This window comes from Dioszegia hungarica, assembly GCF_025882075.1.
Source record: "Dioszegia hungarica strain PDD-24b-2 chromosome Unknown MKK02contig_7, whole genome shotgun sequence".
In the NCBI taxonomy this organism is placed as follows: domain Eukaryota; kingdom Fungi; phylum Basidiomycota; class Tremellomycetes; order Tremellales; family Bulleribasidiaceae; genus Dioszegia; species Dioszegia hungarica.
The window spans coordinates 203,928-229,163 of NW_026515769.1; the positions used below are offsets into that span (position 1 = coordinate 203,928).

Consider the following 25,236-nt stretch of genomic DNA (forward strand, 5'->3'; position numbering starts at 1 on the left):
CTCTCTGATCTAGCATCTTCCTGCCGGATCTCTTCTTCCTTTTGACGACATCTCACGAGCTACGAGAACCGAAAACCCGGGCCGATATGGCTACTGTCAGCAACACCAGGGGCAGGGGTGGGCGAGGTGGGGGAGGCGGTGGTGGCGGTGGTAGGGGTGGAGGCGAAGCTGGCGGTCAGCGGTATGTCTTCCTACTTTCCCAACTCGGACCATTAGCTGATGATTAGCCGCGGATCTTGGAGGGGCGGGCCACCCGGATCGGGCGGGTACAACGCTGCAGCGAGGGGCGGAAGTCCGGTGGGGAGTGGGAATGGGAGCGGTGGAGGGAGTCCGAGGGTGTCTATCAACGACCAGTGAGTTTTTCAGCTGTCCAGACTTTATGGAATTCACGTCTCCGCTCATAGCTGACCCTCCAGTATGAGCGACATGAAGAAGGTCCAGGTCGAGAAGCCCGCAGTCAACAAGAGTGAGCTGTCCGTGCCCGACAGTGTCCGAGTGTGCCCAAGCTGACTTTCCAGTCTTCCAGACCGACACCGAAATCTCCGGGCCTACTCGTGCCTCTCCCGGTCCCCGAGAGCTCCAACCTTGGTCCGGCCCCGACGCGAACGCCGCGCCTACCAATGGCAGCTCCGCCACCAACGGCGCTCGAGCCGGTAAAGACAGCGAGACCTTCGGCGCCGAAGCTGGTAAATGGGACCAGTTCGAGACGAATGCTCGGCTCTTCGGTACCACGACCAGCTATAGGGAGGAGATCTACACGACCAAGCTGAACAAGTCTGGATCGGATTTCAGGCAGAGGGAGAAGGAGGCGGATCGGCTCGCAAGTGAAATAATGGGCGTGAGTTGTGTTTTCAATTGCGATGCGTATGGCGCAAAGGGCTAAGCTGATCACATAGCAATCGTCTGGCAATGTTCACGTCATGGATGAGAGGGGCGCCAAGTTTGACTGGGCCAAGGACGACGAGGAGATGTAAGTCGTCTCGTGTGCTGGTGGTCTGTATCTGTAGCTTATATGCCAGGTACTCTGGCGTCCAACGTGATCAGCCGACCCAGCCGGCTCCCGCTCCCCCTGCAGCGCCAAGAGGCCCGAACGCCTACGTCCCGCCTGCTGCTCGAAAGTCGCAAGGCGGACCCGGAGCTGGCGGCTACGCAGCTGCCGCAGGAGGCAAGGGCGCCAACGGTCCCAAAGCCAACGGAAACGGCAGCGGAACTGCATCCCCTGCTCTCGGCGCTAGTGGCAACAAGGCTCAGCCGGCATCCAAGTCGCCTGCGCCGGGTGCGACTGCTAAGGGCCCAACTCCGGCGGCTACGGCTGCTCCGGCGGTCGAGAAGGCTGAGAAGGCAGAGAAGGCTGTCAAGGCGGATGGCGCACAGACACCAGCTGTAGATGGTGCGAAGACTGCTGTTGTCGACAGCGCGAAGGATGCGGTGGCTGCCAAGACATCTACTTCGCACTTGCCCCCTACTTCGGCTGCGATGACTTCGCCTCCTGCACCTGGTGCTTCAGCCGACTCCAAGGTGAGTTGGCCTGCGCTATTTGAGGTCGAGGAGTTCCAGCTGACAGACTAGGATGGTCTCGACAATGTCGTCGGCGCGTATCGCCAGTTCGTCGATAGCGAGCGCGAGAAGGTCGAGGCGAAGAAGCAGTCGATGGCCAAGACGGAGCGGGAGAAGCAAGTTGCCGAGCTCAAGAAGTTCCAAGCTAGCTTCAAGGTATGTCCGCTAGCTCATCCCACCGCCGGCAGAAGTAGCTGATCAGTCAGGTCCCACTCCCTATCCCGAAAGACATCCTCCCCATCCTGTCCAAGGACGAAGAGAAGCAAAAGTCCATCGAAGCCAACGCCCAATCCTCCCTCCAAGCGGCCAAAGCCGAGCAGGCCCGCAAGCTCTCCGACTCCAAGTCCCCCGCTGCCGCCGCGGACGCGACCGCCACTCTCAAAGGCCCCGAGACCGCCCGAGCCGTCTCCAAGCCTCTGGGCAAAAAGATCCCCATGCACATCCCCGAGATCCCTGCATTCCGAAAACCATCCATGTCTGGCGTGACCGCTCCCACTCTGTCGATCACCGAGTCGGCCAAGGCGGATATTCCGGGGTTGGGGATGACGAGCCCTGCGCTCAGTACGACGGCGAGCCAGAGTGCGGAGCAGCAGGCTCAGGCCAAGTTGAATCCCAAGGCGGCGGCGTTCGTGTTCAAGCCGACGGCGGCGGCGTTCAAGCCGGGTGGGGGTAGTCCTGCCGCCAGGCCGTTTGCGGTGTCTGTAAGTTCTCCTTGTCAGGTGTGAAGGTGAATGAGGACGAGAGCTGACAAGCAGGCTGCGGCGGGTCCCTCTGTGCCCAAGAATGCGTTCTTTGGGGATCAAGTCCCCGGGAAAGTTACGGTCGACCTCCGGTCTGACTTCAACCCGTTCAGGCACAGTCAAGTCCACCATGCTAGCCATATCCGTGAGCTCACCATGCTCGGCATTTTTTCCGAGAGGTTGGAGCTGACGAGACAGCGCCGAATTGGCCATACACTGGTCGACCGGTCCAAATGGCGTTCCTCCCTCCCGCTCCACCTATGGGCTTCGGGATGGACGAGGACCAAATGGGATTGACCTCCCCGCAGTTCCGCCAACCTCAGCTTATGCCGGTGCAAGGACCGGGAGGTCAGTGGTATCAGCCGAACCGATTTGGACAGGTCAGTCTAATGGTCACGTCCCAGAATGAAATGAGCCTATAAGCTGACATCTTAGCAGCCCGGTATGCCTCCCCAGGGCCAGGCTCAAGGTCAAGGCCCGCCCGGTATGCCCCCCAACGGCATGTTCTCCCCTGGACCGGGATACGCGCCATTACCCGGCGGGCCGAACGGGCCCAATGGGGTCGGAGGGATGCCGGCGCATATGCTCAATGGGCATGGACCGCCTCATCTCCCTCATCAGCCACAGCACCCAAATCACCAGAATCACCAAAATCACCCTCATCCTCAACACCCTCAGCATGGTCCCCAGCACCCAAATCACCCAAATCACCCGAATCACCCGCAACATCTCACTCAGCAGCAATTGCATTTGCAGCAACAGCAGCAGCAGCAGGGAGGACCAGGACAGGGACAAGGGCAGGGACAAGGACAGGGACCAGGGCAAGGACCGGGTCATCATCCGCAACACCAGCAGCACCCAGGAAGTGAGTTGGTTGAGTCCGACGCGTGAGAAAGGGACAGAGAGCTGACCAAGCAGTGCCGATGTACTTCCATAATGGCCCGCCAAACCCCCAGTTCCTTCCTCAGCATCTACAAGCTCAGTTTGGGCCGAACGGGGGTGGAGGGCCTAATGGGATGCCGCATTCGCCGCAGCGCGTTCCGGTTCCGGGGGGTCAGCCAGGACAAGGTCCGCCAGGGCAAGGTCCGGGAGGACCGGGAGGACCGGGCGGACCAGGCGGACCAGGTGGGCCAGGACAGGGGCAGGGGATGTTTTATGGTGGAACGCCACATCAGACTCCGCAAAGTAAGTATTTACGTTCAATCCTTGGGTGGCGGAGCATGGAGAAGGGGAGGAGGAATGGACATGGCTGATAACTAGTAGTGCAGCACAATCTCCCATTCCCACCGCCTCATCCACCAGGGTCGGGCGGGCCGCCCAATCAGGCGCAGTTCCAGCCTGGTCAAGGCGGACCAGGTGGCCCAGGTGGACCTGGGGGGCCAGGACCAAGTCCGATGATCCCGCCTCAGGGTCAGATGGCTATGCCTCCTCAGGTGACGGGCGGGTATGATCAGCAGCCGGGTGGGCCGGGCGGGCCAGGGGTAACGAATGGGTCGGGATGAGGGGAGAGGAAAAGGCGCGGTCGGGCTTTATAGCTGGAGCTGGAGAGAGACAGCTACTGTTGGGAGGAAGAAGGTAAGAGCGGGCTCGGGTGTAGGTGTGGGTTGTAGAGCTATGCTACAATCCCGAGTCAGGAATCAACTTCTTCGTCTGAGCGAGCGGGTCTCATATGGCTGTCTGTTTGGCCGAAGCAGCTGGGGCAGCGAAGGTCTGTTGCGTGCATGCTATAGAGTATACATGGATGCGGATACGGGCATGGTTGGTACATCTGAAGATTGATGTGCAAGAAATTTGTACTGATCTCTACTTCGCATGTACCTTATGCATTGTGGGTGATATTACAAGGACAGAAGACCAGCCGGCGCGTGAAACAGATGGCCCAGCTCAAGCAAAGTCATGGGCATCCCACTCGTCGGCATTGACGTCGTCGTCCCCGAACATCTCGAGTTTGTAGGGTCCCTTCGTTGGATCGAGTTTCTGCCCCATCTTCCCTTCGATCAACTGGCGGAGGAGCACGGATTTCTGTCTGGTGCTCTTGCCCGGCGCTCCATCCACATAAGTGGGGAATTCGGTCTTCTCCTCATAAACCCCCTCAAACTTCTCAAAAAACCGCCCCACCGCCTCCCTCACATCCCTCACAAACCCTTCCCATCCTTCCCCTACCGGATCTGGCACATACCTACCGACCAATCCCTTAACCACCTCCTCATACCCCTCTCGAAACAGGGCATACCCGTCCGGGGTATCGGGTCGAGGGTAGTAATACTCCTGTCCTCCGATAAAGGTCCCCATTCGGCCGGCCGCTTCTACGAGCGAGCTGGAGGCGTAAGTGCCGATCGTGAGCTGCGGAGGGAGCTGATTTGTCGAGGCGAGGTTGAAGAGGTTCGGGATGATCCACGGGCGGGACTGAAAATCAGCTCGTGGACAAAGCAGCTGGTGAGCTACTCACTTGGTTATAGTCTAGGATTTCGCACTGCACCCCATCCTGCTCATCTCCACCCAAGACCAACTCGACGTCCCTCCCGTTGGTTCCCGCCGTCCAGTGCAACTTGCCCAATACCTCCCCCATGCCCCTACACACCTCCGACGAGTCCGGCAGTCCCGCTCTTCCTTCCTCACGCAACGCCTCATCGAGCAGTCTATACCGTGGCTGATCTAGTGGGAAGTCACTCTGTACTCCCGGGGCAAGATGATGCGAAGTGGGAGGAAGCACGCGGCCGAGATAGAGCCGGAGGAGACGGATAGGCGGACCAGAGCGGGCGAGCTCGTCCCGCCAGAAGAGACGGCGGTAGGTGGATGTGAGGGCGGGCGGGAGGTCGGGGATCTGGTCGAGGATCATGGCGGGTAAGGAGATGCCGTGGAAGTCGTCCACGTCGACATGGACAGCAATGTATGGGTCTGGAAGTGGAGCGGGGAGTGAAACGTTGATCTGAGCAGGGGGAGAAGAGGTGGAGCAGTCGTTGTACGCGTACGGCCGAGGGGTGATGAAGCGAGCGCGACCGCTGGTGGACGTCAAAGCTGAAGAGACAGAACGATATCTGCTCATCAGCTTGACATGACGCAATGGACATGTACCCTCACTCACAGCCGATATTCATCTAGTAGGGCAGCTGCGTTCTCAGGCACCTCAACGACTTTCAGTGCCAGCGGCTTCCCTTGCCTGGAATACACCGCACCGAACGTACCCCTAGTGAGGTATGTCCAACCCGGAATGCGACCGTGAGGTCCTACCTCGCTGCTGGGCACTGGGGCAGAGGTAGAGGCAGAGTGTGAGGATCCTGACGACGAAGGGTGGCGATCAAAGTTGAAGGAGGCTGGGGGGCCATCAGCTTTGACTTCAGAGGATAGCACGATGGAGTGAAGGCTTACAGAGCATGATGGGTCTATCTGTCTTGGGATGGAGGTATGGGTTGTGCTGCTGTATAGGTTTTGAGTTGCTCAAGTGTAGATGATGATCAAGGACAAGGAGGCGGGGCAAAGAAAACCTCCATCATCCGGCTTGAAGACATGAGACACCCATGTCTCATCTTAGTGCAGGAATAGCCTGGCCAAACGGCGCGATCTGAGAGGATGACTAAGAACAAGCTCACGAGATGCATCCTGGCGAGAGATATTGGGGGCGTAGCTAATTATACGGATCGTCCGAGGGGTATCTAAAAGAGGCAGTCGCAGCAGATGTCCTCGGCTAGTGCTGTCAGCGAAACTCGGCGACGTGATCCCTGGATGAGGAGGACTCACCACAGCAGCAGCAGAGCATACCAGCCAGGCTGTACTGTCAGCTACAACCCAAACAATCACCTTCGCCAGACAAAGGCAGACTCACCAGGCGCAGCATCCGGTTCCCGCTCCTCCGCCCTTCCTTGGTGGTGGCTGCTGAACGTACATCTGCTGAGGCTGTTGCTGAGGATAACTACAGGTCAGCCTTGCCTCGATTCCAAGGCTCGGGCCGGAGAGAGAGAAAGAGCGCTCACTATCCCTGTTGAGGTTGTTGATACCCTCCCTGCTGAGGCTGATAATACCCGCCTTGCTGCGGAGGCTGCCCGTACCCTTGTTGATATCCGCCTTGAGGGGGTCCGTAGCCCCCGTGTCCGCCTGCACTACGGTCTGGTCAGCTCTTGCCCTCGAGGACGACGCTTGCTCCACCCCTGAAGCACCCCGGGCGACCTAAAGGGCAGACCGCTCTGGTTCGCTAGTTCACGACGGGAAGAGTCCGTTGGCTAGAAGTAAGAAAGAGGACATACGGCTGGTTACCGTAGAACTGTCATATCAGCTACTACTCCTTCTCTTCACTTCTCCGGTCGCCTCCTATTGTTCTAGGGGGTCCATAGAGACATAGCCCAACACAGCAGACCGCAGCTCGAGGGAAGCTAGAGGAGGATGTAGTGAAGCGGAACTCACATCTCTTGCCGACATTTTCAGATCTGATTGGATGCTTTGTTTGGTTCGAGTTTCGACGATGTGCTTTGGGGCAAAGAAGCTTCGGAGGAGCTATGCAGAGCTGAGGTAGATTTACAGATAGAAGAACAAGAGCCAGTCACAGTCCGGCCTTGAAGGTAGACTCCACGTCCATATTGAGGACGATCGTTTCTATATCGGGAACACCGCCTCCGCCTCGTTCACCGTCTTTCCCGTCCACCTGCTGTTCCGTCGCCGCTATCGTCACCGCAGCCAGCCGGCCTATCTGCCTTGTCTCAGAGATCTCGGATCCAACCCCAGTCTGGACACAAATACCGCGGACCATGCAAAGCTGTGCACTTAAGGTGCTCGTGCGCATCTGCATCCGAAGGTATTCTATGCAAGAACTGTCCTGTATCTACGACTACCTAATTGCGCTGATGAGTCTGATCATTGATGCGATCCCGAGATGATGTCCGCCTTCCTAGCCCTCATTACCTCAACAAGCTGCTCTGCCGACCTGCGCACAGTTGCCCTCTCACTTCCCGCCCGTCGTCTTGAACATCACTAGTCCGCCTAATGAGATACTAGCCAATCAGCACCTTCACTTTCCTGGTCCGGTGCCCAACGAAGGGAAACTCACGCATAGCCAAACACTTGCAGTGCGGTGATCCTGCTTCCGAACGCAATGACCGAGCCTGAGATCAAGAGCTGCTCTGTCAGTTCGCTGCCTCTCTGCTCGTAGACGCAAGGTACTCCGGAGGCGGCAACTGACGATATCTTTGAGCACACCAGCGAGGGTGAGGATCAATCCAGATCCCACCGAGATGAGGAAGACCGCAGCGACCTATCGTGTCAGCTGAGTTCCCTACCTATTATACAAGGTGAACACGAGTGAAGGAGCTTACATTCAGCGCAAACGCCATACCAGCGTTTGTAAGCAGAACCAACAACCCCACGCGGTGCAGGTTATAGAATGGCTCCATCCCCTCAATAAACGGCAAGATGCAGGCGTTGATCACTGCGCAGACGGGGGCGTAGTAGTGTAGCGAGACGATAGGGTCCATCTATCGCGTAAGCTAGATCCTTGGTCGTTGACACACGGACAGGAGCTCTGAAGCTCACCTTCAATCCGTGCAGCAGAATCTGGATCATCACAAGCCGAGACGCTTCAAAGGCGATAGCGGCGCACTGGCAGAGGAACCCAAAGAGCTCAAAGTGGACTTCGCCGTATGCCGCCAGGACGCAGCCAGTGGAGATCAGCTAAAGGTATGAGCTCCATTCCCATTCACCTGAGCTCAAGGCGGATGACGACGGGGAAACTCACGCCGACGATAGCCATGAGCCGGGCATTCGGTTCTTGGATCTTGAACGCAAATGAGATGAGAAGGATAGCCACCGGGTTAAAGGCCTGATGATCAGCTTTGGCACTTCAACAAGGCGATATGTGCCGGAACTGACCTTGAGCATCTGGATGAATGAGACCGAGAGCGAAAGGTACGCATAGTTACTCAGGATCAAAGACCCCGAGAAGAGCGCGCCGATAGGAAGGATAGATCGGACCCATCGGTCGCGCTATCCTGTCAGCTTTTGCGCTTCGCACGCTGTGGCGGATTGCTAGCTTACGGTCATTTCGATATCCTTCGCCCCGTCTACGAGTGTCGTCGTTCTTTGGAGAATACGGGTGCTAACAGCCTCCTATGTCAGCTTGCTCACTCTCGATCTCTACCGAAATGAAGACGCTAGCGGACGTACCGAGAAGGCCAAGTGGAATGTTGTGAGGAAAACGGGGTATGGGAAGTCGAGGCTCTTGAACACGAAAGCTGGATGATCAGCCCTTGCTCTCGCCTTCGGTGTGGGGGCCAGAACTGACTGTTGTAGAGGATGACGGAGATGGAGCATGCCATCCAGATAGGAATGACTTGACGTATCAGCTATCCCGCTCACTTGGATGAGTTAAGGAATGGATAGCTCACTGACGAAACCCGGGATAGTGATCTTCTTCGGCTGAGACGCTAATCTAGCATCTGCAACTCTGCAAGTATCAGCTTCCGCCTAGTCCCAGAAAGGATGTGGTTCGGTCAGCGCACTTGACTTCTATCCTTGGACCAGTCATCAAGTCCTGGTCCATATCTGATGCGCGGGGCATAGCCTATCCGATCAGCTTTCTCGTCCATTCCGACTGTCGGCCGAGTCAAAGACAGCTGGGCGTACATTCAGAGGTATTGACTGCTCCTCGTCCAGCTTGTTCATCGTGCTCATATTGGCTGAGGTCGCGCCGTGGGTCGATGATGAGGAATGCGAAGGCGAAAGCGCGCTTCGAGGAGGACACGTTTCAGAAGTCTGAGCGGTTAAGACTCGAGGTTCCGCGGATGTGTGCGTTTACGAAAGCACTGGTGGTAGGATTTGACTGGCGGCTGTCGACAGGTCCTGATCTTTGGCAGAGCAAAGTAGATACAAGTCAGGAAGAGGAGTGATAGGTACAAAGGGAAGGTATTGATGGCGGTGGGCTCGAGGAGTTGAGAGGAATTTAAGGTTTGGACGCGACAGGGCGTTTACGTAAACACCCCCACCCACCATCGACTTTTCGCCCACCCATGATTTATCCTCCTTACAGACCTACATGCGTCGATAGCTATATCTCAATGGCGTCCTCCTCCGCTTCCTCCTCAGCGATCCGCCGCCTGCCTGTCCGACAAGCAATTTCAAGTCTTACTTCAGGGGAAGGATCGACCTCTTTACCGTCAAGAGTGAAAGGGTTGCGGTTGAGTTTCGTTTCCAAGAACTCGCCCTCTGGACCTCGGTATGTCTTTTCGACCCCTATAGGCTCTTCCGGGAGGTCCAAGGAAGGCCTTGGGATGGACTTTCGAGACTGGGTGTCTGGAAGCAGGTTACGCAAGGCTCTAAGCTGATCATTAGCGAATTCGTCCGTACCATAGCGCCCCGACTAGCATACGCCAACCCCACCCTCCCATTCCATATCGACCGTCTCCGGGATCCGCGGAGTAAAGCCCTGGATAAAAAATCGCCTGATGCGGGCGTAGGCGCGTGGGAAGGAGGGATGCCCAAGGCGTCATTACGAGTTGAGATCGGTACGTCTTTCTCCTTGTCTGCATTGATCTCCTCGACCTCATGCGTGTCCTTGAGACTTGTCTGGAAATGGGGCTGATGGCTCAGAGGGAGAAGACGCAAAATCAATAGATATAAACGCCTTATCACCCTCCGAAATCCTCTCCGCTTTATACAAAGCAGCAGGCGGTCCCGTGGACGTCATGGCTGGCCAACCATCGTCTTCCTCTTCCGCATCAGCTAGCGGGCAAGGGGAAGGAGCGACGAGCATGGCGGAGATGTTGGCTCAGGGGGCAGATACGACGTATGCGGATATAGGCAAGGAACCGTTGGTTGGGGAGACACCACTACCGGAGGCGCCTGCGTCACAGCAGTAATCTTGGCTGAGTGGGAAGCGGGGAAGCGGGGGAGCGACAATGGTATGCACACCACATCAACACGATGATTCTGCGTCTCTACGGACAAGATAAGTAAGCTACACAGATAGTATCTGACCAATCTCACCTCAATCCCGGTCTAGACCTATCCCCGAACTGGCGCTGCTTTTCCTGCGCAAAACCCTCCCATCCACCCCTAACGTCGCACCATGACTCCCAGTCCCACTCCCGCTCCCCATCCTTGGCGCCACGCCAGACAAACTCGGTCTTACAGGCACCTGCGACCCATTCCGCCCAACTCCATCATCCTCTAATTTCTTTTCTGACCAATGGCCATGGACCCGCTCTGGCTCATCCCGCCCCTCAGGCGAGTCCGTCCGCTTTGATCTGAACTCGAGCGGGATGCTGTTGGGACTAGGCGAACGCGAACGCGAGCGCGAGACGGGCACTGATTCTTCGTCGGTGTTGACGCGCTCATACCCCGTCGAAGGGGGGTCTTCGGTCTTCTTGCTGACCTAAGAGGTATCAGCTGACGCTTCTTCACCTAAACGCCCAGCACACTATCGATTGATGAGGATGGGAGCGATCGGACTCAGGCCTCAGAATGGGAGAATGAAGTGGAACAAATTCTGGGGAAATGGAAGAAGACATACCGCAACCCAAACAGCGGAGACGATGATGATAAACGCCCCTAGGAGACTCAAGAACGGCGGTACCGTCCCAAAGAACACCAACTCAAAGATGAGCGAGTAGAAGAGGGAGAGGTACATTGCCAGACTTGCGCGTCCGGCTTTTTCACGTTGGAGTCCGAAGGTGAGCAGGATTTGGCCAATGAAGCCGAATACCTGGGGATCAGCCGGCTCGGTTCGGGTCAGATCGCGAGGACAGTGTGAGATCGCGAAGACGGGATGAGATGGATCTGGGAATATGGCCAAGGGAGATATGGATGATCCGGAGAAGGGAGAAGAGATAGGGAACGGACTTACACCGATGAGCATGATCAACCAGAACTCTTTCCAGGATTGTATGAACACGAAAGATCTGAATTGGACGATCGTACCGCTAGGCCTGGTCAGCTTTGCGTTTCTCCTTGCGCTCGCCCATGGGTTTTTGTCCCCCATCTTACCGCAGAAGAGGAGAGGCCGGTCGACACACAGCTGGGTGGACTCACATGAAGCTGGTGATGAGGCAAGCGTAGCAAAAGTACAACATCGAATGCATCGCGTGTGCTTGTTTGCCAATCTTGCGGATCGTGATGTCTGGTATATGAGCTTGAATCCCGCCTCCACAAGACATCATGAGGCAGGCAGTCGGGCTAAGAGGTAGACTCACAAGCACACGAAGCAAACGACACGGCCACAAAAGCCCATCCGACCGCCAACAGCCTATCCGCATGTGTGATGCCCGCATCCCCCCCTTCTCCCTCCATTCCCCCTCCTGCTGTCCCTGTACCCCTCATACCATCCCCCACACCATCCACGATTCCGTCCCCCACCTCACCCGCCCCAGCCGCGGTCCCAAACAAGAACGGCGGCCTCGAAACCAACAACACCCCTCCCAGGCACGCCACGCCCGCACTGATCTCCCTCCACCCCAGTACCTCCCCGAGCACCACCCAGCCCAGCACGGCCGTGATATTCGGCGCTAAGAATTGTATCGTCACTGAATCGCTCACGCTCAATCCTCGCAGACTCTGGTAGTTGGAGAAGAGACCGCCAAATCCCATAAAGCCGCGCAAGACGAGCAGTCTCCGTATTCGCGGATCAGGCGGACCGAGGAATGGATTTGGATTGCCGGTGTAGTGTAGCCAGAGGCCGGAGAAGAGGGCGGTGATGGACATGCGGACGAAGATGAGCGTGAATGTCGACAATGAGGTCGAACTGACGAAGAATTTGGCAGTCAATCCCATCCCCACGAAGAAGATCTGGGAGGAGGCGACGAGGAGGAGGCCAGTATTGGCTTTGATGAGGGTGAGTACGGGTGCGGGGATACCGAGAGATGTCAGAAGGCGGTCGAGCGTCGAGAGGCCAGAGGGGGAGGGGGAGGGGGAGGGGGAGGGGGTAAGGCGCGGTGGAGGGAACCCCGTCGATGAAGGGTGGGAGGAGGGTTGGGGGTATCGCGCTATTGGCGAGTAGAGGGCATCTTTGACTTGAGACGAGGGCTTGAGGCTTGATGTCGAGGTTGAGGAGGGGGCGTAGGGGTTCTGGTCGATAGAGGGGAGGTGGGGGTCGTCTGATCCAGGGGAGAGGGGATAGACCCCATCTCGAGCGGCAGCCCCGGCCGGTTTGGAGGTAGATGGAGCTTTCCCATTTGATGAGGATATCATCATCCTCCTCAGCCTTTCTGCGCCTCTCAGATTAGCTAGATATTGTACAATAGACCAGTCTCGCCATCAACATCCTCTCTTTGACCGACTTTTGCCCTCTGATCGGCTATTTCGGTCAGATCCGAGACACTTCCCTCCACCCATCTTTCCCCTGTATCCCCTGCAGCTCTCTCCCAGCTTCAGCCCTCAACGCCCCCCTCAGCCCAGCCCGAGAAGAGCCATGGACCCCCAAACGCACCTCATCTACCTCCTCCTCGATTCCAACCTCCCCACGGGCGGCTTCGTCGCCTCCTCAGGCCTGGAATCATGGGCGAAACACGGCCTCGGGGGCCCTTACTCTGCCTACACATCCACCTCCGCAGCGCCAGTTAGCGGCACCAGCCACGGGGCAGGCCAAGCGGGGTCTCAACCTAGTAGAGCTGGGGGACAGGTACATGCCTCGAAGCGCGTCACCGAGTTTATGGAGGCGGAGGTGGATAATTATGCGATGTCGACGGGGTGGTTTGTCCGACAGGGGTGGAGGGTTGTAGAGGGGTTGGTTAATGGCCAGAGCGGGGGGCTGGGCCGGTGTGCTTCGTGTGGGAGGAAGAGGCGGAGAAGGAGGGACAGCGGAAGTGCAGAGACGGCAACTACGGCGGACGATATCGAACAGACTCTACAATCCATCCTGGCCCTTGACAAGACACACGAAGCGACGCTCTTATCGCACGTCTCGAGACGGGCGTCCAAGGCGCAGGGCGTGGCCATCTTGACGCTATATACGAAAGGCCTGACTCGGCCTCCCGGATATGCTACGTCCACTGGCGATATACCTTCGGATACGAACGAGGAGGATAAGGAGACGAGCGAGGAGAGGGAGGGGAGGGAAGAGATAGCAGGCGCGGTGGTAGAGGGGTACAAGAGGCTTATTAGGCGCGGACTCGCCCCGGGTCATCTGGCGGTTTGTTGGGGGTTGATGATGGCTGCTCTGGGGCTCAGCCTGGGTATGTCATCCTTTCTTATCCTCTTTGCCCAGCTTGATATTCTCTTTGCCCCGTGCGGAACGGAGTAGTCTGGTAATGGTGAGACAAAAGCTGACGAGCAGAAAAAGGGTATCACCTCTATCTGTTCCTACACGCCCGTTCCGTCCTCTCAGCCGCGGTCCGCCTGAACCTCATTGGGCCATACCTCTCCTCCCAGCTCTTACTTCACCCGACGAATGGGATACTCGCGCGGCATGAGGTGATACCGAGTGAGGTGGAGGATGAGTGGTCAGGTGGGAGTGGGAGTGGGAGCACGGAGGGGGGATGTGAGTGCGAGGAGGCCGCGGGGAATGGCGGGAATGTGAGACGCGAACAGGGAGAGGAGAGGAAAGAAGTAGATGTTGAGAAGGGAGGTGGGGGAGGAGGTGACTTTTGGGACTGGGCGATAGAGGCGGAGAAGGGTCCCGCTACGACTTGGCCCCTGGGGGAGGTATTGGTCGCGCGGCATGACCTGCAGCATTCCAGGATATTCAACTCGTGAATCGGTATCAGATTTTGGTCAGTAAGATCAGAGGGGTCCATCGTGCCTTCGTACCTGTCCTGCGAGGCCTCAGTACACGACGATAGCCTGTGACGATCGCAGGAGAGACTCAGATGGTCGTGTAGAGTCGGACAACTTACCCCGAGACGGCCCTCCGCATTGCAAACCGGAGCCGGCAAGTATCGGCCCGACGGCGAGTTTCCGGCGGAAAGTAAGCGGGAAAGCGCACCGTCGACCCGGAGCGTCGTGATGCTGTGAAGAGGAGCCATGTAGGCTTTCTGGATGCATCGAGCCTTGCTCGTCTGCGCATATCTATCGTCTTGACAACTCAGAAAGATCGGATTCTCGACGTTCGACGCTAGAAGGCAGCCAAAGAACATTAGAAGCCGCCGGTTCGATCGAATAACCGGGTCAGATCAGCTGCTCGTCGCTGCGAGATCTCTGTCTCCGTTGGACCTTGGACTTGGACGTCAGACCTTAGCGTCAGACCAAGGAGACTGTCAGCAAAGGTCCATCCTCCCGCTCTCAAAAGGCGGTACCGCCCCTCCCTCATCCGCATCGTCGTCAAGTCGCATTCCGCACCCAGTGCTCTAGCCGTGAGTGAAACCTCCATCCGCTTCAAGCTGCCCGGTCGGCGTCTCAGGCCTGTCTCACCGCCTCGGGTGCAGGCGTCGGTATGCAGCCGGATGTTCTTGCCCAGTACAGTATTCGTTCTGACTGTACAGATCTCTCATCCGCTCACGGAGAGACTCGGACGTTCGGAGGTCCGCTACTACCAGTACTGCCAGTACACCGCCACGCCACTCAAGGGTTTCAGCAAAGGACGCGTACAAAGGAGGGACCCGAAACCTTCTTGACCTCGTCTGCTGACTGTCACGCGACCTTCACATCCTATCACATCCTCATCAGCATCGCCAGTCTACCCTCCTTCTATTGTGCATATCACTCCATCACTTCACACCCCACGCATCATGCCCGCAATGGTCACCTCTTCTCCCCGGCTGCACGCCCATTCCCCACATATCTCACCCGCCGGATCGCCCTTACTCCGACCGTCCAACCCTCCCTCCTCTCTATCCAAGTCACAGCCGCAGCCGCACAAGCCCTCTCCTGCCCAATCGGGGTCTTCCACGCCCCTCGGACCCTTCCCGAACCTCCTCCCTTCGCTCGGTTCGGGATCCGGAGCGTCCTCCCTCCCTTCGTCCTCCCGCTCGTACGAGCGCGCCCGTCAGCCCACTCAGCGGCCATACCAGTCCGCCCTCGTCTCGCGGGCGGCGGCGGGTGGTGGTCGAGCGATCCGCGCTGTTGAAGGCGACAGTAAAGAGTTTGCGGGGCTCGTGGCGGGTATAGTCCAGGATCGGGGTGTAGAATTGCGCATGGGCGGTCTGGGTCTCGGTCTGGACACGGACGGTGGGAAAGGGCTCAAGTCATCCCGAAGTTGCGCGGGGAGCGTGGCGGGCAGCTGGGAGATTGAGCGTGCGGAATTGATCGTTGATGTCCCTGTATGGAGTCCGGGCTGTTTCCAGGGTACGCCTATCCCTTTCCGCTCCTTGTTTCTAAGCTGATAGTCAGACCTATCCACACTGCACGCGCTCCGGGATACGACTCTCTCCCACACCCACTCGCTCCTCGCGCACCTCATGTCCGTCCACGGCATCACCGCGTCGTACCGCCTCCTCGCGCGCTCTGCCGTCTCGCACGGGCGCGGGGACCCCCGGCACTCTGGTTGGGGCTGCATCCGACTCGCACCCCTCGCTTTGGCCTCTCCGGCCGGCCGAGCTGTTCTCAAACCAAAGATCCGGCGCTCGTCTATGGATATCAAGGATACTCGGTCTCTTTCGGGCGAGAGCGACCATGGGAACGGTAGGGACAGGGCGCGGGGTTTCCGGTCGACAGTGACAAAGGCACTGGGTGCGCCTGTCTTGGCAAAGAGGACGGGCACTCCCAGTCCTGCTGCGCGAGCGGGGATGGTGGAGGGGCTGAAGACCCCGGAGATGCGGCTGGATCATGCGATTGCGGATGATGATGAAGTGGCGGATGGGGAGGTGGGGGCGGCCGTCAGGCTGCGGAAGGGGTATGCGAGGTCGGCGAGCCCGAGCGATGATGAGGATGAGGAAGACGCGGATACGCTCGTGGCTAGGGAAGTGGAGAAGAGGGGCGCGAAGGAGGGGTCAGTCTTTGTCTTGTATGGGCTATACAATTGAGCTGATGTGGTAGGACGGCGTTCTTGATGACTCTCTTCGGCGGACCGGCGCTCATCCTCGTCTGATCGATGCCGCCAGCCAGACCCAGTTGTACCGAATACACATTCCTATACCTCGCTACATCCCGCAACTGTACAACTTCCAATCGTCCATACCATGTGGTTTATACCGACCCCTCTTGCTCGCTTGATCATCACCACCGCCATACCGATGTCGCCGCCACCTCACGTATTTTGTCATCACCACCTCCTCGGATCCTCCGCGGTGCTTTCCTACTCGTGCTCATGTCCTACTCGTACTCTCCCACCTCTTGTGCTCGGCAATCACCTGTATATACGCATGTATCTTCTACTCGGCTCCCGGCTTACGTCTACTTATGAAAACATCTGCAGGCGCTCGACCTCTGACTGCAAGTCTGGAATGATCATTTCAGGGAGAGGATGTCCTTTCCTCCTGCCCTGTCCTTTCTTTGTCCTTTGGGCAGGACGTCCTCCTCCTTTGTACTGACTCCCACATGACCATCTCATCTGACCAAACAACTATCTAGTATTGAGATATCATTATTATTCTCACCTTTGCTTCCATTCTCAGCAGAGCCTTCCTGACCAACATGCGAGTCCGCCTCCCCAACTTTGCGCGGGAAGCAGAAGCCCACCTCTCCCCAGCGGAGAAGAGGCAACTTCTTCCTCAGCCAGCTCCCGCCCCAGCTCCAGCGCCGGCTCCGGCGCCGATCCTCCCACTCCCTCAACCAGGCGAGAAGGATCCACTTCCGACAACGACGCCAATACGCCAGACTGTTACTCGGTTGACGACGGAACGGTCCACCGCGACTGCACTTCCCTCGAGTACGACCTCTTCCTCTACCAGCTCATCAGCCCGTGCTACGAGTACAACTCTGAGCTCGTCGTCGTCTTCTTCCTCCCGCTCGACACTCAGCTCGAGCTCCGGCACACCCGCTGCTTCTTTGAGCTCATTGCCTCCACCACTCCCGGCAGATACCTCGCTCATCTGTGAGTCCGATCTTGAGCGTCTGACTTGTCCCTTTTCTGCCTGTAGAGACACTTGCGCTGATCCCGCAGTTGTGAACACCTTCCCTACCGACTTCCCACTCGAATCACATTCAGCAGGAGAGCTCGCCGGGTCAGGTGGGAGGGGGTACGCTATACTACAAGGGAACGAAGCGGCAGATAGTAGTGAGTAGCCTGGGGCTCTCAAGCGAAGCTGAGGCTATGCATATCAGACCAAATAAGCTGAATACGGTAGTGCTCCTCTTTCTTACCTTTTTCCTCGCCACCCTAGCTCTCACATTCATATTCCTCAAAATCGTCCGAGCGCTGGAAGATCGGAAAGCCGCCAGAGGGCTGGGAAGGCGAAAAGAGGATCAGATGGTCAGTGACGAGATGAGATGGCAGGAGGGGCGGCTGGTTACTGAGCGGAAGATTGTGAGGGAGGGATATGGAGCAGGGAGGGGGTATATGGATGTACCGCCCGGAAGAGGTGGGATGGGCGTAGGTGCCGGTGTAGGGTTAGGGGTAGGAGCAGGGGTGGGGGTAGGGAAGAGCAAGCTGAGAAGAGAGATGTGATCTGGGGGGTGGCGAGCTGTCGGGGAGTGGGCAAAGGGGGGCATCGGGTCTAGTACGGCCGATGAGCAGGATGAGAAGAGACAAGATGTCATATAGCGGATAATTATATGGGATAACAAATGGGAAAGCCGAGACTACGTAGCTACCAGGACCCAAGATGAGACGGAGATCGAACGCTAATTGCTACTGATAAGGCTCTATATTATAAATTTTCCTCACTTCTGCCCTGTCACCGTGCCTGCCTGAGCCCGAGTCGACTCCCCGCAGTGCTAGATCGCGAGAAGACCGGCAGACTGACGATCGGCGATGTATGGTGAAGGGGCGGAGGGATGCAGAGATATACCGGAAAGGAGGATGCTGACCCGAATGGTGTGGTGGTCGATGACCCGGGACGATGTGATGATGTCGAAAGGAGCGACGAGGGAGGCCGGAAGTGACGATGGGAAGGTTGGCGATTCATCGAGAAGGATTGACGCTGCGAGACATGGGACCCGAGGACGGGGGCACGGCGCCGAAACGATGTACCTAGGCTTTCTGGACGTATGAGATAGACCCGTGTATCCCGAAACGGGTGTTCCGCCTATAGATAGCACCGCTAAATCCCACGGCAGAGGACTGCGAGTAATAAGATGTTCCCGGTGCGCCACCAGTCTGACCAGCGACTGGTGCGCCGCCGCTACCGCCATTGTAACCTGAACATAAGCTCTACGATATGATGTGAAAGGCAAGATGGTGGCTTACCTGCTCCGCCCCCTCCACCAGCTGCCGGTTTGGTATTGTCGAGATCTTGTCCGATACCGTTGTACCCGCCTCCACCCCCACCGCCAATACCACCCTTATTATTATTGTTGTATCCGCCTACTCCGCCCTCTCCGCCCGACGCCAGCGATTTACCGCCCAGGCCAGTGTTACCCTGCGCGGTCTGGAAGTCCCCGTCGGCGAAGAACCCAGCTCCACCCCCACCACCCGCACCGCTTGAGCTTGTACCGCCCGTACTGGCCAGAGGGAATGTATAGGTAGTCCCAGCATCCAGACCAGAGTTCTTGCTTCCTGATCCACCCCCGCCACCCGCGACCAGCAGCGGAGTAGACAAGTCGTCGATGGTGATGAACGAAGCACCTCCCCCGCTCGATGGGGCACCCACAAAGCCGCCGCCCGAACATCCGACCTTGTAGTATATGGTGCGCGCCTGAGTGAAGTTGTATGTTGCGACGATCTCGCCACCACGGCCGCCGTAGAATTGTGGGAAGGTGTAGCCTTGCCGGGCGTTGTCACCGCCATTGGCGCCGTTCAGCGTGAACGTGTACGATCCGGGATCGAGGACTTTGGACCTTAGGGCGGCCTGAGGTGTGTTGGTCTGACAGTCTCGGTCGAGGACGACGGGGGTGGAGGAGACTGCGCGGGGCCGCCGTAATTTGCGGAGGGGCAGGCCCTTCTGCAGGCACTCGGCATTGGTGTCGCAAGTCTCTGTGAGTGCTCGGGTGATGCGCCGTGCCGGACGAGAACGAGCAAAGGCCAAATTGCAGGCGATGAGGAGGAGGAATGAGAGGAGGATGGTGGTGCGCTATAGCCGTCAGTCCTCTTCTACTCTGCGTGACAGATGGTGGTGGACAGGGACTGGGGGCATGGGGAAGCTCACCATGCTGGTGCTGCGAAGTAAAGACGAGAGGCGGGCAAGGGGTATCCGAAGAGGGGTGTGGGGATCTGGAGATTGTCATCTTGTCTTGTGTCGGAGTACTCATATAGCTTTGACGGTCAGTGCGAGCAAGGGGTACCAAGGTTCCATCTGAAGCGCATTTGGGGCACTCATCTCCTAGATTGCTCTCGGCAGGCTGCATAATAACCCTGTACAGTTAGGGACGGTACGGCAGCGAAATAAGCTTACAGATACTCCGCTCAGATGCCTAACCTTGGCAATCACCTAATCTACCGAGCACGACTCCTGCTGTGCCTGGCGCTATAAAGGGCGGAAGATTAGCATCCAGGAGGTATGTACAGTGTATGCCCCCGAAGAGCTCGGAAGCGAACAGCGACCGAGCTCGGCCTGCTCGCTCGGCAGGTCGAGCTTGCTCGGCCATGCTTGGGGCATAGCTAGCTTGACCGGAACCCTAGAATCCGATGCCGATATTAGGCTGATATCTGCTCCGGGGCCGGGCCCTCCGAGCGCTCCGAGTTGCGTTCCGTAAATTTACCGCATGCCGCGGTTGCGCGTCGTATGGCTGCTTATACAACGCCTTAGATATATGGTCATATGAAGGCCCGCCGGACTCCGGGGATCTGCCGGAGGTTTTCCGGTCGAGGCTGGAGGGTAATAGATTTTACGAACTCGTGTCCCGTCACAAGGTGATCGTCAGTCTAAGAGCGACCGATGTTCCAACACCACTTCCCCTGTCTGCGCGATAGAAACCGAGCGGTAATGCCTCTCCTCAGTGAGCTGGTCAGGCGTCCTTGGCAAAGGTATCTCTCAATAAGCAGATCTGACCGCTGGTGGTCATCGAGAAGCGCAAGGTCTTCATGCAGTTCCACGTTTGAGGTGTGGTCAACTTGGGCATCGATGCGCCTCATAAGTATGATGCAGCAGGAGTCGGTCGTAGACTGCTCGCGTATCGGCTACCACATAAACGGAGGAACGGGCTGTCGTGAGACGAGTGGCGCCAGGTGTCTGGGCGACTTCACATAAACAGAGGAACGGGCTGTCGTGAGACGAGTGGCGCCAGGTGTCTGGGCGACTGCGATGCCGGAAGATCAGCAACCAGGGAGAACGAGTTGCAGTGAGAAAGGGTCGGCGATTCGCGATAGGACATCGCTCGCCGTTTCGCCAGCTCACAACCTGAATCTTCCGTTCTTCCATCTCTGCTCCATTTCATCCCCCTGCTATCCTAAATCCATCGCCGTCTCAGCGCAAAGCTGGGACCTGACAGCCACAGGTCAGGAGTGCTTACTTAGCCATGTCAGTCTTGTACACCGTTAGTATATGATCAGCTTTGAGGACTGGCGAAAGGAGGCCCAGCGCCATTGATGGCAAAAGGTATACCTAGCATCCCGGTATTACCATGCCACATCATCACCAGACTTGGCGTCCCATGGGGTGTGGTATGCCTCGACAGCGTAGAGAAGGGCGAAGATGACGAAGGCGAAGGCGCCGATGAGCGAGACTAAAGATCAGCTTGAGTCGTACAGTTAGCCCGCCGATGACTCTAGCTCACTGTGTTTTACTGATATTTTGGTCGAGAGATATCGTCCGCCCATGACCGCACCAAACGTACACAGTCCGTGCCCCAATATCGTCCCGAACGCAATGACCGGTATGCTCTGATCTCGTCAGCTACCGCCTCCAATTTCCGTACAACCCAGCTCACATGTGCTCCTCCCATCGCTATCGTCGTGATCTGACTCCTATCCCCCCACTCCCCCAAAAAGGTCAACACGAAGGCCTGCGCAAACACAGGGCTCGTCAACAGCTGTATCGTATTCCTCACACCCTCCCTCAAATCCTCATGCCAGCTCCGTTTTGGTTTTGGCCCGCCGCCAGATAATGGGAACGAGAGTGCGATCTTGGGTGATCCCGCTCGAGGAGCGCCCGGTCTTGGGGATGCCGAGCGAGGACGGAGGGCGGTGTCGCCGTTGCCGAGTTTACCTTCTTCGAGGTCTTCCAGCGGTATGGTAGTCCCCCGGGGATTCTGGGTGTCGTGCTGGGATGAATCGTGCTCTAGCTCTTCTTCGACTTCGCGCATTTCTTCAGAGAGGTGCGAGGAGGACATGGAGAGGGATTCTTGGAGCATTTTGGCGCCGAAGACGAGGAAGAGGACCGCTGCTGCCCAGAGGGTCCAGACCTGGTTGTCAGCTGTCGTGATGACAAGATCACATAATAATCAGCTCACCTTTGGTATCAGACCGAGAATGACCCGACCCAACGCCGCGGATAATATGGACATGACGACCAGACTGGCGAACGCTCCCCCAAAGACCGTCACACGGGAGTGCCGGCTCGCCATGATCGCAGCGATCAAGAAGGTCTTGTCGCCTACAGCATCAGCCATACCGATGTCTGCGCGATCTAGCTGACTCACCTATCTCCGAGACCACAATCATGACAAAAGCCTGGACGAGGGCCTCTGCATACCTTAGCTGTGTTCGCCGCATTCCTCCAGCAGTTCTCATGGGACTTACGGAAATTTGACTCTGTTTCTTCAGGCATGACGGCCATTATACTGGTCTGGGGAGCCTCTCCGCTGTCTCCTGTATGCCTGATGAAGGTGTATGGACTGCTGTAGATGGGACAGGTGTGAAGATTAGAGTAGAGCTTGGGCGCGTCGTAGGAGGTCGACTTTGTACGGGAAAGCGGCGATGACCGGTGTGGGGTCTCCAGATTAATTGGGTGGTCAGCCTCACTGATCGCAGAGATGAAAGGAGACTATAGGTAGAGTGTCCACATCTACATCTATCTAGCTCATCTTCAGGAACTGTAGCTCAGCGATAGGCAGAGATCTGACAGGATGGACGATCCGGGCCCTTCCTCGGCGTACTATGCCCGCTTCCCATCGACCTCCACCGGTCCCACCCGGCCCCCTTCCCCCTCCTCCCCTCGACCCTCCACCTCCCCTCTCACCCCGGAAGATGGGCTCTATACCCTCCTCAACATCCCCCGATCTGCCAGTGAAGCCGAAATACGGGATAGCTACCGGCACCTAGCGACTACGTACCACCCAGATCGACAGCGGGATGATACCCACCGCTCGACTGCCCATCGGCAGTTCACCGAGATCCAGCGCGCGTACGAGGTACTCACCGATTCTACCCGGCGGACCATATATGATCTATTTGGCGAAGAAGGGCTGAAGACGTCGTGGGAGGTCGGACCGCGGGTCAAGACTGCCCGAGAGCTCAGAGAACACTTTAGCCGGCAGTACCATGACAAGAAGATCATGGAGGCCGAGGCGCTCGTCAAGCCCAAAGGGGACATCTCGGTCGTTCTGGACGCCAGAGCGGTATTCGCCAATCGGAATCTGTTCAGGACTCCAGATGCGATGCGGCACGATCCGATAGCGAGGGCGAGCAGGGTCCGGCCGGGGCAGATCATGATGAAGCATTCGTTTGAGATGCCGGTGAGGGAAAGGACACAGGTGGTGGTCACGGGGCAGATGGTCAGTCGGGGTGGAGGTGGAGGAGGGAATGTGGTCGGGACAGTGAGGCATCAGTTTGGGTCGAGAGTGTGGGGAGAGGCGGGGTGTAGCGTGTTGGCGCCGAGAGTGGTGACTACCAAGGGAACTTATACGATCGACGAGTACACGTCAGTCCTTTTTACCTACCGTCTGCAACTTCGGCTGACCCCTCAGCTATCTCAGCATCAATACGATGCAACAGACCTTTGCGGCCCCACCGACCTATACCGCCCAGCTCGGACGGCGTATATACCCAAATACAACCGGATTCATCATCTACCGCTCCGGCTTCTGGACGCTCGGACCATGGGGCAAATCCATGCCGTCCAACTCGATCACCAATGCTCTTCTTAACGAAACATCAGCGATGTCTGTCGGCGTAACCACCGCTCGGCCAAGTGGGTCGGGATGGACCGTCGAGACGCAAGCAGGGGTGGTAGCGAACCATATCTCGGCAGACTACTCGTGGCGCTTCTGGGGGCTCAAGTGGAAAGTCGGCGGCGCGGTGGGGACTGATACGGGAATTAACGGGTTTGTGGATGGGGAGGGGAAAGTGGGCGGGCAGTCTAGGGTGGGATGTATGGTCAGTCTGGCATTGGGTGGAGGGGTGACGATGCGGTGGCGGTGAGTCTTGCTTCAGATCGAGACGGATGCTCGGAGCTGATATCCAAGGTTTTCTCGAATGGGTCAAAGAATAACACTCCCTATCCTCCTCTCCCCAGATCTCAATCCCTACGTCGTCCTCGGATCGACAGTCCTCCCTTTTACGATATACGCAGCAGCGTATCACTTCCTCCTCCTCCCTCGCAAACGCCGGAGAATAGCAGAGTAGGTTCCTGAACCTACCTTGTCACAGCTTTGTCTGGGTCTAGCTGATCATGTAGCCGGATCAAAGACCTCCGCTCCGAACACGCCGACCACCTCGCCCAGAAACGCCAAGAAGCCCTCGAAGCCCAAGACCTCATGGCTCGGCCCGTCGCCCAAAAGGTCGCTGTCGAGAGGGAGAAGGGAGGGCTTATTATCATTTCGGCGCAGTATGGGCTAGCGCCGGCGTTTACGGACCGGGGCGTGCGGGTGTCTCGGACTAGCGCCAAGCGATCAGAAGGCGAGGGAGATGGGAGGATAGAGGAAGAAGTGGAAGAGGAGGTAGTTGTGGATGTGACTCTGCCAGTTCAGGGGTTGGTGGTGGATTCGAGATTACATATTCCTGGTGGAAGGGGAAAGGTGAGTCTCGAGTCTTCTTTTGGGGATGGAAGATGGACAGAGCTGATCATGGTAGCATAATCTACTTGGATTTTGGGTGAGCCATAGATCTGTGCGGAAGGCAATAGGAGCTGATGATGCAGGATCCATGTATCGGAGAAGCGAAGAAGCTGAGGGTGCGGTATCTCTTCAGGGATAGGATGCACGAGGTGACGCTGGATGACACGGCAGCTTTACGTGCTCCAGTGCAAGGTATGTCCCATCTCTTCATCCTTTACCAGCGGGAGGTCAGCCTATCTGACAACCGCAGCCCATGCCCTCTCATCTTGAGCGATTGATCGCCACAACTCATCTATAATAGCCATCTTTCTCTAGCTTGATCAAACCTTCGGCTGGACGACGTCTCGGGAGGGTCGGCAAGTCCTGAACACCGTACTGACGCTCTATGTGAGGCCTGATCTGTGATGTTTCACAGGTGATTTATGCCTAAGCATATTGACGTTTCGTCTCCGCGCCGCAAGCCTAGCCTTTTATGCACTGATCATCTCGCTCATGCTGTTTAGGCATAGCTTACCTCGTATTGCTGGCGCCCTCCTTTTAGTGGGACAGCTTCTAACAGAGATGACACACGAGAGGGAGCGGGGCCTGCAGCTGGGTGCATACAAAGGACGATGAAACCAAATGCGGGCGCCCCCAAGTAAGGCGGTCCAGTTGCTTTCCGCTCGACGATCTTGACTTCAACTTGAGCCCTCACTCCTGGTATTAAATTGCACCACCTCTCTCCTCACATATTCATCGTTCACTACCCCGTCCATCCTGCTATCCCAAAATGGTAGGTCTTGAAGTCGAATCATGGGTCCTGTAGACCACATATGCCTGATGCTGATCTTCCAGAACGCCTACGGTACCGGGTCCTCCTCGCCCTCCACACGTTCTATTCCTCCGACGGAGTACGATGCCTCCTACCCAGGTGACGACCACGCTGCAACAGCTTCCACAGAAATGTACACGACCTGGCAGATCCCTTCCTACGAGCACACCATCAATCACAGCGCGTCCGGGAGCGCGCACGGGGTCGCAGAGCCAGGTTCCTTCTCCCAATGGCATTCTGCGCCCG

General features: G+C 57.3%; 10 protein-coding genes across 10 annotated transcripts; 6 read left to right on the forward strand and 4 right to left on the reverse strand.

The window, feature by feature from the left end:
• Positions 1-86: 86 nt before the first annotated feature.
• MKK02DRAFT_43187 (uncharacterized protein) lies at positions 87-3,799 on the forward strand (the record flags this gene model as incomplete). The annotated part of the gene is made up of 13 exons (XM_053092311.1): positions 87-181; positions 228-353; positions 417-466; positions 519-838; positions 897-970; positions 1,020-1,518; positions 1,570-1,713; positions 1,764-2,258; positions 2,313-2,442; positions 2,496-2,677; positions 2,733-3,162; positions 3,216-3,482; positions 3,558-3,799. 13 exons carry the CDS (start codon positions 87-89, stop codon positions 3,797-3,799), a joined length of 3,054 nt encoding a protein of 1,017 aa, XP_052947040.1.
• A 3,431-nt stretch (positions 3,800-7,230) lies between these two features.
• On the reverse strand, positions 7,231-8,945 carry MKK02DRAFT_24326 (triose-phosphate transporter family-domain-containing protein; the record flags this gene model as incomplete). The annotated part of the gene is made up of 13 exons (XM_053086877.1): positions 7,231-7,279; positions 7,336-7,403; positions 7,468-7,539; positions 7,601-7,759; positions 7,818-7,955; positions 8,020-8,103; positions 8,154-8,267; positions 8,319-8,387; positions 8,448-8,515; positions 8,566-8,613; positions 8,669-8,727; positions 8,783-8,844; positions 8,907-8,945. 13 exons carry the CDS (start codon positions 8,943-8,945, stop codon positions 7,231-7,233), a joined length of 1,029 nt encoding a protein of 342 aa, XP_052947041.1.
• A 392-nt stretch (positions 8,946-9,337) lies between these two features.
• Positions 9,338-10,138, forward strand: MKK02DRAFT_43189 (uncharacterized protein; the record flags this gene model as incomplete). The annotated part of the gene is made up of 3 exons (XM_053092312.1): positions 9,338-9,495; positions 9,612-9,784; positions 9,870-10,138. The coding sequence occupies 3 exons, from the start codon at positions 9,338-9,340 to the stop codon at positions 10,136-10,138; spliced, it is 600 nt and encodes a 199-aa protein (XP_052947042.1).
• Positions 10,139-10,737: 599 nt separating this feature from the next.
• Positions 10,738-12,464, reverse strand: MKK02DRAFT_23729 (uncharacterized protein; the record flags this gene model as incomplete). Its single annotated transcript, XM_053086773.1, has 5 exons — positions 10,738-10,983; positions 11,125-11,200; positions 11,310-11,397; positions 11,471-11,557; positions 11,639-12,464. The coding sequence occupies 5 exons, from the start codon at positions 12,462-12,464 to the stop codon at positions 10,738-10,740; spliced, it is 1,323 nt and encodes a 440-aa protein (XP_052947043.1).
• Positions 12,465-12,684: 220 nt separating this feature from the next.
• Positions 12,685-13,967, forward strand: MKK02DRAFT_23978 (uncharacterized protein; the record flags this gene model as incomplete). The annotated part of the gene is made up of 4 exons (XM_053086822.1): positions 12,685-12,998; positions 13,062-13,447; positions 13,549-13,725; positions 13,849-13,967. The coding sequence occupies 4 exons, from the start codon at positions 12,685-12,687 to the stop codon at positions 13,965-13,967; spliced, it is 996 nt and encodes a 331-aa protein (XP_052947044.1).
• Positions 13,968-14,938: 971 nt separating this feature from the next.
• Positions 14,939-16,236, forward strand: MKK02DRAFT_32153 (uncharacterized protein; the record flags this gene model as incomplete). The annotated part of the gene is made up of 3 exons (XM_053088459.1): positions 14,939-15,494; positions 15,540-16,137; positions 16,185-16,236. 3 exons carry the CDS (start codon positions 14,939-14,941, stop codon positions 16,234-16,236), a joined length of 1,206 nt encoding a protein of 401 aa, XP_052947045.1.
• A 545-nt stretch (positions 16,237-16,781) lies between these two features.
• MKK02DRAFT_43193 (uncharacterized protein) lies at positions 16,782-17,754 on the forward strand (the record flags this gene model as incomplete). Its single annotated transcript, XM_053092313.1, has 3 exons — positions 16,782-17,181; positions 17,251-17,364; positions 17,435-17,754. The coding sequence occupies 3 exons, from the start codon at positions 16,782-16,784 to the stop codon at positions 17,752-17,754; spliced, it is 834 nt and encodes a 277-aa protein (XP_052947046.1).
• Positions 17,755-18,279: 525 nt separating this feature from the next.
• Positions 18,280-19,832, reverse strand: MKK02DRAFT_32155 (uncharacterized protein; the record flags this gene model as incomplete). The annotated part of the gene is made up of 4 exons (XM_053088460.1): positions 18,280-18,446; positions 18,496-19,318; positions 19,394-19,458; positions 19,664-19,832. 4 exons carry the CDS (start codon positions 19,830-19,832, stop codon positions 18,280-18,282), a joined length of 1,224 nt encoding a protein of 407 aa, XP_052947047.1.
• Positions 19,833-20,802: 970 nt separating this feature from the next.
• On the reverse strand, positions 20,803-21,961 carry MKK02DRAFT_36329 (uncharacterized protein; the record flags this gene model as incomplete). Its single annotated transcript, XM_053089398.1, has 6 exons — positions 20,803-20,909; positions 20,961-21,066; positions 21,114-21,587; positions 21,636-21,778; positions 21,825-21,869; positions 21,925-21,961. 6 exons carry the CDS (start codon positions 21,959-21,961, stop codon positions 20,803-20,805), a joined length of 912 nt encoding a protein of 303 aa, XP_052947048.1.
• Positions 21,962-22,250: 289 nt separating this feature from the next.
• MKK02DRAFT_36330 (uncharacterized protein) lies at positions 22,251-24,449 on the forward strand (the record flags this gene model as incomplete). The annotated part of the gene is made up of 7 exons (XM_053089399.1): positions 22,251-23,044; positions 23,091-23,540; positions 23,589-23,744; positions 23,801-24,140; positions 24,196-24,216; positions 24,263-24,371; positions 24,430-24,449. 7 exons carry the CDS (start codon positions 22,251-22,253, stop codon positions 24,447-24,449), a joined length of 1,890 nt encoding a protein of 629 aa, XP_052947049.1.
• Between the last annotated feature and the right edge of the window lie 787 nt (positions 24,450-25,236).